We start from the raw sequence: 13,574 nt of genomic DNA, 5'->3' as shown, positions 1-13,574 counted from the left end.
TTTGCAATCTTTAGATAAGCTATCTAGCTGATCTCTGGCTAGCTGAAGTAGTCTCAGCCTGCTACTTCTCCGCCATCTTGACTCCTCCCCCCGATAAACCCCTGGCCCAATTTATCAAAAAGAAAAGAGAAAGGACCCAAATAAATAAAACCATGAACGAAAGAGGAGAGATCACAACTAACACCAAAGAAATACAAACTATTATAAGAACATACTATGAGCAACTCTACGCCAATAAATTTGACAACCTGGAAGAAATGGATTCATTCCTAGAAACATATAAAATACCACAACTGAACCAGGAAGAAATAGAAAGCCTGAACAGACCCATAACCAGTAAGGAGATTGAAACAGTCATTAAAAATCTCCAAACAAACAGAAGCCCAGGGCCAGACGGCTTCCCGGGGGAATTCTACCAAACATTTAAAGAAGAACTAATTCCTATTCTCCTGAAACTGTTCCAAAAAATAGAAATGGAAGGAAAACTTCCAAACTCATTTTATGAGGCCAGCATCACCTTGATCCCAAAGCCAGACAAGGATCCCATCAAAAAGAGAGCTATAGACCAATATCCTTGATGAACACAGATGCGAAAATACTCCACAAAATACTAGCCAATAGGATTCAACAGTACATTAAAAAGATTATTCACCACGACCAAGTGGGATTTATTCCAGGGCTGCAAGGTTGGTTCAACATCCGCAAATCAGTCAATGTGATACAACACATCAATAAAAGAAAGAACAAGAACCATATGATACTCTCAATAGATGCTGAAAAAGTATTTGACAATGTACAGCATCCCTTCCTGATCAAAACTCTTCAAAGTGTAGGGATAGAGGGCACATACCTCAATATCATCAAAGCCATCTATGAAAAACCCACCGCAAATATCATTCTCAATGGAGAAAAACTGAAGGCTTTTCCGCTAAGGTCAGGAACACGGCAGGGATGTCCATTATCACCACTGCTATTCAACATAGTACTAGAGGTCCTAGCCTCAGCAATCAGACAACAAAAGGAAATTAAAGGCATCCAAATCGGCAAAGAAGAAGTCAAATTATCACTCTTCGCAGATGATATGATACTATATGTGGAAAACCCAAAAGACTCCACTCCAAAACTGCTAGAACTTATACAGGAATTCAGTAAAGTGTCAGGATATAAAATCAATGCACAGAAATCAGTTGCATTTCTCTACACCAACAGCAAAACAGAAGAAAGAGAAATTAAGGAGGCAATCCCATTTACAATTGCACCCAAAACCATAAGATACCTAGGAATAAACTTCACCAAAGAGACACAGAATCTATACGCAGAAAACTATAAAGTACTCATGAAAGAAATTGAGGAAGACACAAAGAAATGGAAAAATGTTCCATGCTCCTGGATTGGAAGAATAAATATTGTGAAAATGTCTATGCTACCTAAAGCAATCTACACATTTAATGCAATTCCTATCAAAGTACCATCCATCTTTTTCAAAGAAATGGAACAAATAATGCTAAAATTTATATGTAACCAGAAAAGACCTTGAATAGCCAAAGGGATATTGAAAAAGAAAGCCAACGTTGGTGGCATCACAATTCCAGACTTCAAGCTCTATTACAAAGCTGTCATCATCAAGACAGCATGGTACTGGCACAAAAACAGACATATAGACCAATGGAACAGAATAGAGAGCCCAGAAATAGACCCTCAACTCTATGGTCAACTAATCTGCAACAAAGCAGGAAAGAATGTCCAATGGAAAAAAGACAGCCTCTTCAATAAATGGTGCTGGGAAAATTGGACAGCCACATGCAGAAAAATGAAATTGGACCATTTCCTTACACCACACACTAAAATAGACTCAAAATGGATGAAGGACCTCAATGTGCGAAAGGAATCCATCAAAATCCTTGAGGAGAACACAGGCAGCAACCTCTTCGACCTCAGCCGCAGCAACATCTTCCTAGGAACAACGCCAAAGGCAAGGGAAGCAAGGGAAAAAATAAACTATTGGGATTTCATCAAGATCAAAAGCTTTTGCACAGCAAGGGAAACAGTTAACAAAATCAAAAGGCAACTGACAGAATGGGAGAAGATATTTGCAAACGACATATCAGATAAAGGACTAGTGTCCAGAATCTATAAAGAACCTAGCAAACTCAACACCCAAAGAACAAATAATCCAATAAAGAAATGGGCAGAGGACATGAACAGACATTTCTGCAAAGAAGACATCCAGATGGCCAACAGACACATGAAAAAGTGCTCCATATCACTCGGCATCAGGGAAATACAAATCAAAACCACAATGAGATATCACCTCACACCAGTCAGAATGGCTAAAATCAACAAGTCAGGAAATGACAGATGCTGGCGAGGATGCGGAGAAAGGGGAACCCTCCTACACTGTTGGTGGGAATGCAAGCTGGTGCAGCCACTCTGGAAAACAGCATGGAGGTTCCTCAAAATGTTGAAAATAGAACTGCCCTATGACCCAGCAATTGCACTATTGGGTATTTACCCTAAAGATACAAACGTAGTGATCCAAAGGGGCACGTGCACCCGAATGTTTATAGTAGCAATGTCCACAATAGCCAAACTATGGAAAGAACCTAGATGTCCATCAACAGATGAATGGATCAAGAAGATGTGGTATATATACACAATGGAATACTATGCAGCCATCAAAAGAAATGAAATCTTGCCATTTGCGACAACATGGATGGAACTAGAGCGTATCATGCTTAGCGAAATAAGTCAAGCAGAGAAAGACAACTATCATATGATCTCCCTGATATGAGGAAGTGGTGATGCAACATGGGAGCTTAAGTGGGTAGGAGAAGAATAAATGAAACAAGATGGGATTGGGAGGGAGACAAACCATAAGTGACTCTTAATCTCACAAAACAAACTGAGGGTTGCTGGGGGGAGGGGGTTTGGGAGAAGGGGGTGGGATTATGGACATTGGGGAGGATATGTGCTTTGGTGAGTGCTGTGAAGTGTGTAAACCTGTTGATTCACAGACCTGTACCCCTGGGGATAAAAATATATGTTTATAAAAAATAAAAAATTAAAGAAAAAAGGAAATCATAGGATTACCTCATTTTTTTATGATACACACACACACATACACACACACAAATGTACATACCATAATTTATTAATCCATTCATCCATCACTGGACACATGGATGGACCTTGAAGGCTTTATTCTAAATGAAATAAATCAGATGGGGAAAGACAAATAGTCTGTGATCTCACTTATATGTTGACTCTAAAAACAAAACAAAACAAAACACCTAATGCAAAGAAAAAGAAAACAGATTTGTGGTTACCAGAGATGAGAGGTGGGATGAAGAAGAATTGGAGAGAAGTAAAAAAGTACAAATTTCTGGTTATACAATACATAAGTTCTATGGGTATAACATACAACATGATGACTATACTTAATGTAGTCATGTAGTCATGTAGTCATGATGATTACTGCTATATGATATACAGGAAAGTTGTTAGCATAGATCCTTCAGGTTCTCATCACAAGGAGGAAATATTTTTCTTTTCTTTTGACTGTGTCTATATCAGATAATGGATGTTAACACATCTACTGGGGTCATCATTTCACAATATATGTAAAACACACCATCCTGCTGTATACCTTAAACTTATACAGTGATATATGTCAATTATTTCTCAATAAAACTGTGGAAAAGAGCAAAATCTGGGGGAGATTCTCATACCCAGAGCCATTACATTGTAATATTGAGTCTGAGAAGCAGAAAGAAAAAAGAATGAAGAAAAGTGAGTAGACCCTAAGGGACCAGTGAGACACCATCAAGTGTAAAAACATATGCATTATGAGAGTGCTAGAAGGAGAAGAGAAACAGAAGAGTAACTGAGAATAAAATGAACAAAAACTCCCCAAACAGGGTAATAGACATGAACCTAAAAAACTAGGAAGCAGAGTGAACTCCAAGAAGGATAACTGAAAGATACTAACACTAAGGCTCATTATCATCAAACTAGCAAAGCAAAGGGAAACTTGAAAGGTGATCATCATATACAAGAACTTAAGAGAAAATCAACTCCACACATACAAGAGGTCCTCAATAAGATTAAAAACCAATTCTCACAAGAACCATGAAGCTGAGAGGTAGTGGGATGACATATTTAAAAGTGTTGAAACAAAACTGACAACCAAAAATTTTATATTTGACAAAACGTTCCTTCTGAAAATGAGGGAGAAATAAAACATTCCCAGAAGAATAAAGCTGAAGGAGTTCAATATCACTAAACCTGCTCTATGAAAATATCTAACAGAGTCCTTTAGGTTAAAATGAAGAGACGCTAAATAGCAACTCAATTCTGTATGAAAAAAAAATTAAGATTTTGGATAAATGTGTGGGCAAATAAAAAAACGGCATTGTATTTTTAACATAAAGACAGAGCAATATAAGAGCAGAGGTTTTGTATGCTATTGAAATAAAAATGGTATGTATTCTTCTTTTTTTTTTTTCACAGACCTGTATCCCTGGGGATAAAAATATATGTTTATAAAAAATAAAAAATTATATTAAAAAAAATGGTATGTATTCTAACTAGAGTTTTATAAACTTAGAATGTTAAATGTAATGCCCATGGTAACCATAAAGACAATTATCTGGATATATTCCAAAAAGGCAATGAGAACAAAATCCAAAATGTTCACTACAAAAAATCAACAAGGCAGCAAGGAGGGCAGTAATGGAAGAAATAAAGAAAAAAAAAGGTTTCAGACATAAATAAAATAAAAATTTCTTTTTTTTAATATTCTATTCACTTTTCAGAGAGAGAGGGGGAGAGAGCGAGCACAGGCAGACAGAATGGCAGGCAGAGGCAGAGGGAGAAGCAGGCTCCCCGCCGAGCAAGGAGCCCGATTCGGGACTTGATCCCAGGACGCCGGGATCATGACCTGAGCTGAAGGCAGCTGCTTAACCAACTGAGCCACCCAGGCATCCCAAAATAAAAATTTCAATGGAAGAATTAAGTATCGCTACCAGTGAGTACTTCAAACCCAAGCAGATTAAACTCTCCAGTCAAAAGGTAGAGATTGGAAGAAAGATAAAGAAAACATGGTGTGAATATAGGCTGTTTATGAAAGACTCATTATGGCTTCACAAACACAAATAGATTTCAAATTAAAAAAAAAAATACAGGCCAGGCAAATAGTCACCAAAGGAGAGCTAATCTTGGGGGGGGGGGCAGAAATAGACTAAGTCAAAACTGTTAAAATAAACAAAGGAAGCAAGATGGAAAATAGATAAACAGATACACAGAAATACAGATTAAAAAGTCAGTAATCAAGACAATATAACAATTATAAACATACATACACCAAACAACAGAGCCTCAAAATACATGCAGCAAACATGACAGAAGTGAAGTAAGAAATACGTGTTTCCCCCATAATACTAAAGAGACTTCAATACATCATATTCAACAATGCTTAGTGACCCTGGATAGACTGACAAGAAATAATGAACTTAGTATTATGCCTCCATCAGAAAGGATGAAGACCCAACTTTTGTATCAACCTGGATGGGACTGGAAGGGATTATGCTGAGTGAAATAAATCAAGCAGAGAGAGTCAATTATCATATGGTTTTACTCACTTGTGGAGCATAAGGAATAACATGGAGGACATGGGGAGATGGAGAGGATAAGGGAGTTGGGGGAAAATCAGAGGGGGAGATGAGGCATGAGAGACTATGGACTCTGAGAAAAAAACTGAGGGTTCTGGAGGAGAGAGGGGTGAACCTGGTGGTGGTATTAAGAGCATGTATTGCATGCAGCACTGGGTGTGGTGCATAAACAATGAATTCTGGAACATGAAAATAATTTTTTTTTAAAAAAACACTATGTTGTATGCCTGAAACTACGTAACATTGTGTGTCAACTGCAGTTCAATAATAAAAAAAAAATCCTGCCCCCCAAAAATGAACTTGAAAAACAGTATAAACAAACAAAACCTAACAGATACATGTAAACACTCCATCCAACAACAGTAGAAAATGCACTCTTCTCCAGAACACATGGCACATTCCCCAGGATAAATCTATGTTAGGCCACAGAGCAGGCTTCAGTAAATTTAAAAATACTGAAATCATTCAAAGTGTCTTTTCTGATCACCATGGTGTGAAGCTAGAAATCAGTAACTGAAGAACAAATGGAAAATATACAAATATGTGGAAATTAAACAACACACTCCTGAAAAAACAGTGACATTTTGCCCATGAGTTTCCTCAAGGTTCCCTTCATATCCCTGTTCCTCAAGCTGTAGATGAAGGGGTTCATCATTTGAGGGACAACAGTGTACATCACAGAAACCACTGCAGTGTTTCTGGAAGAGTTAGTGAAAGCAGAACTAATGTACACCCCCAAACCTGTCCCATAGAACAAAGACACAACTGACAGGTGAGACCCACAGGTGGAAAAAGCTTTATACTTTCCACCTGCTGATGGCATTCTCAAAACAGAGGACACTATCTGAGTGTAAGAGAAAATGATTCCACACAGAGGAATACCACCAAATATGCTCATTGCAAAATATATCAGGATGTTATTGATGAGGGTATCAGAACATGCAAGCTGGATGACCTGAACAACTTCACAGAAGAAGAGAGGGATTTCAAGGTCTGTGCAGAAGGTCAGCTGTAACACCATCAGACTGTGCACCAGGGCATCCACAATGTTAATGCAGAAGGAGAGTAGAACCATCAGGCTACAGAGGCGGGAGTTCATAATGACTGTGTACCTCAGTGGATGACAAATGACCACATAGCGGTCATAGGCCATTACTGCAAGAAGAAAACTTTCTAGACTAGCAAAAACCAGGACAAAGTAGATCTGCGTGAGGCAGCCTGCATAAGTGATGCTCTGATTCTGTGCCCGGATGTTCACCAGCATCTTTGGGACGGTGGTTGTGCTTAAGCAGATGTCAGTAAAGGACAGGTTGGAGAGGAAGAAGTACATGGGCGTGTGGAGGTGGGAGTCCAAGATGACAGCCAGGATGATGAGCAGGTTTCCCAGGATGGTGACCAGGTATACGGACAGAAACAGAATGAAGAGAAAGGGCTTCAATTCTGGGTCCTCTGTCACTTCCATAAGAAGGAATTCTGAAACCCCTGTTTTGTTTCTGAGTTCCATGTTGTTGATGAATCTGACAGAGAAGGTGGAGTGACAGCACAATCAAATGTATGTTTTCTAGACCAGCAGGAGAAGCATCACCAGAGACAAACACTGCCTTGGGATGGGATGGAGACTAGTAGAGAGGGATAGGAAATAGGTGCCTTTTATATGCATATTATCCTTTAACAAAAACCTTAAGCTGATACAGCAAAATGCCATCCATTAATTCCCACACGGTTAACAGCTAGGCATTTTAAAAATATTGACTCTATCATTTTGGTTATTTGAAACATTTGGTAATTTTATAAAGAGAAACAGACTGGGGAGGCAGCTGAAGATTCTGTCTGGATCCCCGGAGACCTCAGAGACAAGCAACTGAGATAGTATGTCAAGAACCAAGAATGGGAAGATAAAGTGAACTTTACCAAAGATTTCCTGCCCTCTTACCTCCACAAAATTGTAAATAAATGTCAGAGACTTGTCTAATAGTCATCTTATTTTTCCCAAAAGAGCAGATTTCCACTCATTAAGAAATGGCCCTGGCCAAACTAGAGAGTGAGTACATTAGTAAATGGAGGTACTTGAGATTGGTGCAAAGTAGAAGATGTGATGAGAATGACAGGCAGGTGGACCCTGGAAGACTTGGTTCTAATCATCTGGTACACGTACTCTCGTCATGACTTCCCCTGGATGAACCTGTAGTAAAACACCTGCGCTCATTTCCAAATATCCATGTAGGTTACCTGGCTGGCTTCACAGTGGAATGATGACTGACATTTCCCCTGAATGTGCCATCTGGGAGATTTGTACTCAGAAAGGGCAGAGGGACTGAATGAGACCTAGGCTCCCGAACAAAAAGTATCTTCTATGGGAGGAGGTCCAATTATGCTACTACTTTTCATGGGAAGGATTACTGAAATAAGTGGTCACAAGCAGACTGCCGTCTCTGTATCCCTAGAGATTCAATTTCCAAAGCTCCTCATTAATCAAACAATTTCATTGTCACTGAGATCCCAGGCAAGTGCAAATCCTTCAAGACCAAAATCTGTGAGGCCCAGAGCCATGATGTACTTCTCTCCACCTGTTTCTACTCATCTCGATTTCAAATTCTTGGAAATGTGGACACACCATCCTTCTCTAATTGGATAAGAGTCTTCTTTTCTCAGTTATGGACAACGATATTGCTAACGAATCAATGACATCAGGAATTCTGATACCTATTTGGGGTGTGAGAGTACACTGTGCATGTTTATATATATTATGTATATATATACATATTATATATTATGTATATATGTATATTATGTATATGTATATTACATGTATATGTATATGTATATTACATGTATTCTTAGATTGTATATAGTGTATAAATATTTAAAAACATAGCCAAAAAAAAAATAACAGCATAGCTACATTATTATAAAAATGCAAACACTCTAGGGGCATCTGGGTGGCTCAGTTGGTTAAGCAACTGCCTTTGGCTCAGGTCATGATCCCACCAGGATCAAGTCCCACATTGGGCTCCCACTCTATGGAAGTCTGCTTCTCCTGTCCCATGCTCTCTTTCACTCAAATAAATAAATAAATATAGCCCCCCCTCAAATAAATAAATAAAAAGTTTATCTCTCTGAGTCTTTAAATGTTTCCTGAACATTAATCTTAACCGTGTATACACAGAGCATATACAATACATTTTACACAATAGATTCTAATCTATTCTCTGTGAAAGTTCTCTGATTAACTCAAACCTGCTACTCCCATTTTGGGTTTTCATAGTCACATATTTTTTCCTTCAAGTTTTTATTTAAATTCAAGTTAGTTGAGGCACCTGGGTCGCTCAGTCAATTTAAGTATCTGCCTTCGGCTAAGGTAATGATCTCAAGGTTCTGGGATCCAGTCCTCCATAGGCTCCCTGTTCAGCATGGAGTCTGCATCTCACCCCCCCTCCCCCTGCTCCTGCTCTCTCTTTCTCCTCTCTCCCAAATAAATAAATAAATAAATAAATAAATAAATAAATAAATAAATGAAATCTTCTTTAAAAGAAAATTCAATATTGGTTTTAGGAGCAGAATTCAGTGATTCATCACTTACACAGAACACCCAGTGCTCATCCCAAGTGCCCTCCTTAATACCTACCACCCATCTAGCCCATCTTCCACCCACCTCCCTCCATCAACCCCTGGTTTGTTCTCTGTAGTTAAGAGTTGCTTATGGTTTATTTCCTGATCTCTCTCTTTCCCCCCTTCCATATGTTCACCTGCTTTGTTTCTTAAATTCCACATGAGTGAAATCATACGGTATTTGTCTTATGACTGACTTATTTCACTTAGCATAATATTACCTCCATCCACACTGTGGCAAATGGCAAAATTTCATTCTTTTTGGTGGCTGAGTACACACACTCACACACACACACACACACACACACACACAATCTTCTTTATCCACTCATCAGTAGATGGACATCAGCTCTTTCCATAGTTTGTCTATTTTGATAATGCTGCTATAAACATCAGGGTGCATGTACCACTTCAGATCAGTATTTTTGTATTTTTTGGGTAAATACCTTGTAGTGAAATTGCTGGATTGTAAGGTAGTTCTATTTTTAACTTTCTGAGGAACCTCCATACTTTTTCAGGGTAGCTGTACCAGTTTGCATTCCCCCCAACAGTGTAAGAGGGTTCCCCTTTTTCTGCATCCTCACCAACACCTGTTGTTTCCTATGTTGTTGATTTTAGCCATTCTGACTGGTGTGCACAGTCATCTTTTCTAATTTTGTCACAAGTCTCAAGGTACAGTATTCCTTACTTTAGGGGACTGAGGATTGAAACATTAACATAAAGATAAACATAAAATTTGCCATCTTAACCATTTTTAAGTGTGTCGTTCATTAATGTTAAGTATTTCTCACTGCTGTGCAACCAATCTCCAAAAGTCTTTATCTGGTACAAATGAAATTCTATGTCATTTCTTCGTGTGTGTGTGTGTGTGTGTGTGTGTGTGTAGCATGGAACTTCCTTTTTTTTTTTTCCTATTGTGTTATGTTAGTCACCATAAAATACAACACTGCATCTATGTCATTTCAATAAGACCAAATCCCCTGCCTCCTCCAGCCCCTAGTAACTACCATTCCATTTTTGGCTTTGTAATTTTGACTCCTCTAGGGACCTCATGTAGAACCATACAGTTTCCTTTTGTGACTGGCTCATTTTACTTTGCTTTATGCCCGTAACATTCACCCATGTAGTTTCATGGGTCAGGATTTCCTTCCTTTTTAAAGAATCATATTTCATTGTGTATATATACCATATTTTATCAAGTGTTCACCATTGCAGACCCCATCTGCTCCACAGATGACCCCAGAAGCTTTCTTCACTGAGGAAACATAAAAGCTGCAGACCCCCTGCAGTTTTCATTGCCAAGAGTTCTACAGGATTTCACATTCAAAGACCAACAGCTTGAGTCCCATTCCATTCACATTACACAGATGCCTTGGTCCTGGAAGTCAGCATGGCCACCAAGCACACACTCACAGCTGGTCCTGGCCCCCCGAGCTACACATATGCTTGTTGCCAGGTCCATTTCCTGTCCCTGGTCTCCACCCTCATGCAAACCCATGGCTATCAGTCATGATGCAAATGAATACCATCAGCCCCAGCAGCCACAGCTGTGCATACATGGGCAGAAAACCTCAACCCTTATCACTGGCCACTACCACCATGCACACACATCCATAGCTGACCCCTGCCACTCCCCTGACCCTAACTACCATTCAAGTACTTACAGTTGTCTGTGCCACCGTATAGGAAACTGCAGGTAGCACCCACAGCAGAGTGTTTGCACACTGCTAACCCTGACCATTACAACTGCCTGTCCTGGACCCTGATCACTGATTCTGGAGGTGCTGCAAGAGAAAAGAGACCCATCAAACATGAGGGAAATCCCATAAGATAATCAGCAGATTTCTCAATAAAACGTTGAAGGCCAGGAGAGAATGAGATTTTATATGTAAAATATTGAAAGAAAAATCTGCTAACAAAGAATACATTACAAAAAAAAAAATACATTACCCAGCAAAGCTGTGACAGATAAAGATATTCACAGAAAAACAAAAGCCACATTGAGATATCACCTTACATCAGTTAGAATGGCCAAAATTAGCAAGACAGGAAACAACATGTGTTGGAGGGGATGTGGAGAAAGGGGAACCCTCTTCCACTGTTGGTGGGAAAGCAAGTTGGTGCAGCCACTTTAGAGAACAGTGTGGAGATTCCTCAAGAAATTAAAACTAGAACTTCCCTATGACCCTGCTATTGCACTACTGGGTATTTACCTCAAAGATACAGATGTAGTGAAAAGAAGGGCCATCTGTACCCCAATGTTTATAGCAGCAATGGCCATCGTCACCAAACTGTGGAAAGAACCAAGATGCCCTTCAATGGAAGAATGGATAAGGAAGATGTGGTCCATATACGCTATGGAGTATTATGCCTCCATCAGAAAGGACCAATACCCAACTTTTGTAGCAACATGGACGGGACTGGAAGAGATTATGCTGAGTGAAATCAGTGAAGCAGAGAGAGTCAATTATCATATGGTTTCACTTGTTTGTGGAGCATAACAAATAGCATGATAACAAATAGCATGGGGACAAGGGGAGTTAGAGAGGTGAAGAGAGTTGGGAGAAATTGGAAAGGGAGGTGAACCATCAGAGACTGTGGACTCTGAAAAACAATCTGAGGGTTTTGAAGGGGCGGGGGGGTGGGAGGTTGGGGGAACCAGGTGGTGGGTATTAGAGAGGGCATGGACTGCATAGAACACTGGGTGTGGTGCAAAAACAAGGAATACTGTTATGCTGAAAGTAAAAAAGAAGAGACATCCAAAAAACAAACAAACAAACAAACAAACAAAGCTGAAGGAGTTCATCACCACTAGACCAGCCTTAAAAGAAATTCTAAGTGAAATTTTCAAGTTGAAATAAATGATGTGGGGGCATCTGGGTGGCCAAGTCAGTTAAGTGTCTGCCTTTGGTTCAGGTCATGATCCCAGGATCCTAGGATCAAGCCCTACATTCAGCTGTCTGTTCAGTGGAAAGCCTGTTTCTCCCTCTCCCTCTGCCATTACCCTCACTTGTGCTCTCAGGCTCTCTCTCTCTGTCAAAGAAATAAGATCAAGCAAAAAAAAACTGTATCAATTAGTAATGTGAAAACATATTAAAGTACAAAACTCACTGCTAAAGGTAGTCAAATGCAGAAAAGTCTAATATTTTAATGGTTATAACTCTAGGGTAATGTCTAAAGGAAAAAATTATTAAACATAACTATACTGCATTTATTTTAAAAATATACAACACAAAAAGATGTAAACTGACACACAAAAGATATAAAATGGGGAAATAAAAGGGTAGAGTTGTTTTTTTTTTTTACATAATCAAAATTAAGTTATTGGCTTAACATAGACTGTTTTATTATTTTATTTTATTTTATTTTTTATTTATTAGAGAGAGAGTATGCCTGAGCAGGTGGAGCAGCAAGCAGAGGGAGAAGCAGGCTCCCTGCTGAGCAAGGAGCCCAATGTGGGACTCAACCCCAGGGTCATGGAATCAGGACCTGGGGCAAAGACTAACTTAACCAACTGAACTACCCAGGAGCCCCTTAACATAGACTTAAAACTGTAAGATGTGTTATATAAGCCTCATGTTAACCACAAATCAAAACATTATAGTAGATACCAAAACAAACCAACATCAAAGGAGAAGGGAGATGAGGGAAATTGGAAGGGGAGATGAACCACGAGAGACTATGGACTCTGAAAAACAATCTGAGGGTTTTGAAGGGGTGGGGGGTGGGAGGTTGGGGGAGCCACCTGGTGGGTATTATGGACGACAGGTATGGCACAGAGCACTGGGTGTGGTGCATCAACAATGAATTCTGTTACACTGAAAAGAAATTAATTTAAAAAAAAACAAAGGAATCAACAAATCACAGAAAATAAATCACAAAGGAAGACAGCAATAGAGAAGAAAGGAGCAAAGGATCTACAAAATACCAAGAAAACAATTAACAAAATGACAATAGAAAGAATTCACCTATAAATAATTACTTAAGGGCACCTGGGTGGCTCAGAGGGTTGGGCCTCTGCCTTCGGCTCAGGTCATGATCTCAGGGTCCTGGGATCGAGTCCCACATCGGGCTCTCTCCTCAGCAGGGAGCCTGCTTCCTCCTCTCTCTCTCTCTGCCTGCCGCTCTGCCTGCTTGTGATCTCTGTCAAATAAATAAATAAAATCTTTAAAAAAAATAATAATTACTTAAAAGTAAAAGGCACTAAATTCTCTAATCAAAACACATAAAATGACAGTTGTTTTGTTTTGTTCTATTTTTTAAATCCCAACTATATGATGCTTACAAGGAATGCAC

At 39.3% G+C, this 13,574-nt stretch overlaps 1 protein-coding gene across 1 annotated transcript; it reads right to left on the bottom strand.

Moving 5' to 3' along the window:
• Window positions 1-6,219: 6,219 nt before the first annotated feature.
• On the bottom strand, window positions 6,220-7,182 carry LOC309863951 (olfactory receptor 7G1-like; the record flags this gene model as incomplete). Its single annotated transcript, XM_082729209.1, has 1 exon — window positions 6,220-7,182. Exon 1 carries the CDS (start codon window positions 7,171-7,173, stop codon window positions 6,220-6,222), a length of 954 nt encoding a protein of 317 aa, XP_082585335.1. The 5' UTR covers window positions 7,174-7,182.
• Window positions 7,183-13,574: the final 6,392 nt, after the last annotated feature.

This window comes from Mustela nivalis (assembly GCF_964662115.1).
Source record: "Mustela nivalis genome assembly, chromosome: 1".
NCBI lineage: Eukaryota > Metazoa > Chordata > Mammalia > Carnivora > Mustelidae > Mustela > Mustela nivalis.
Note: the sequence above shows the minus strand (reverse complement) of the source record. Positions and strands in the feature narration are given on the sequence as shown.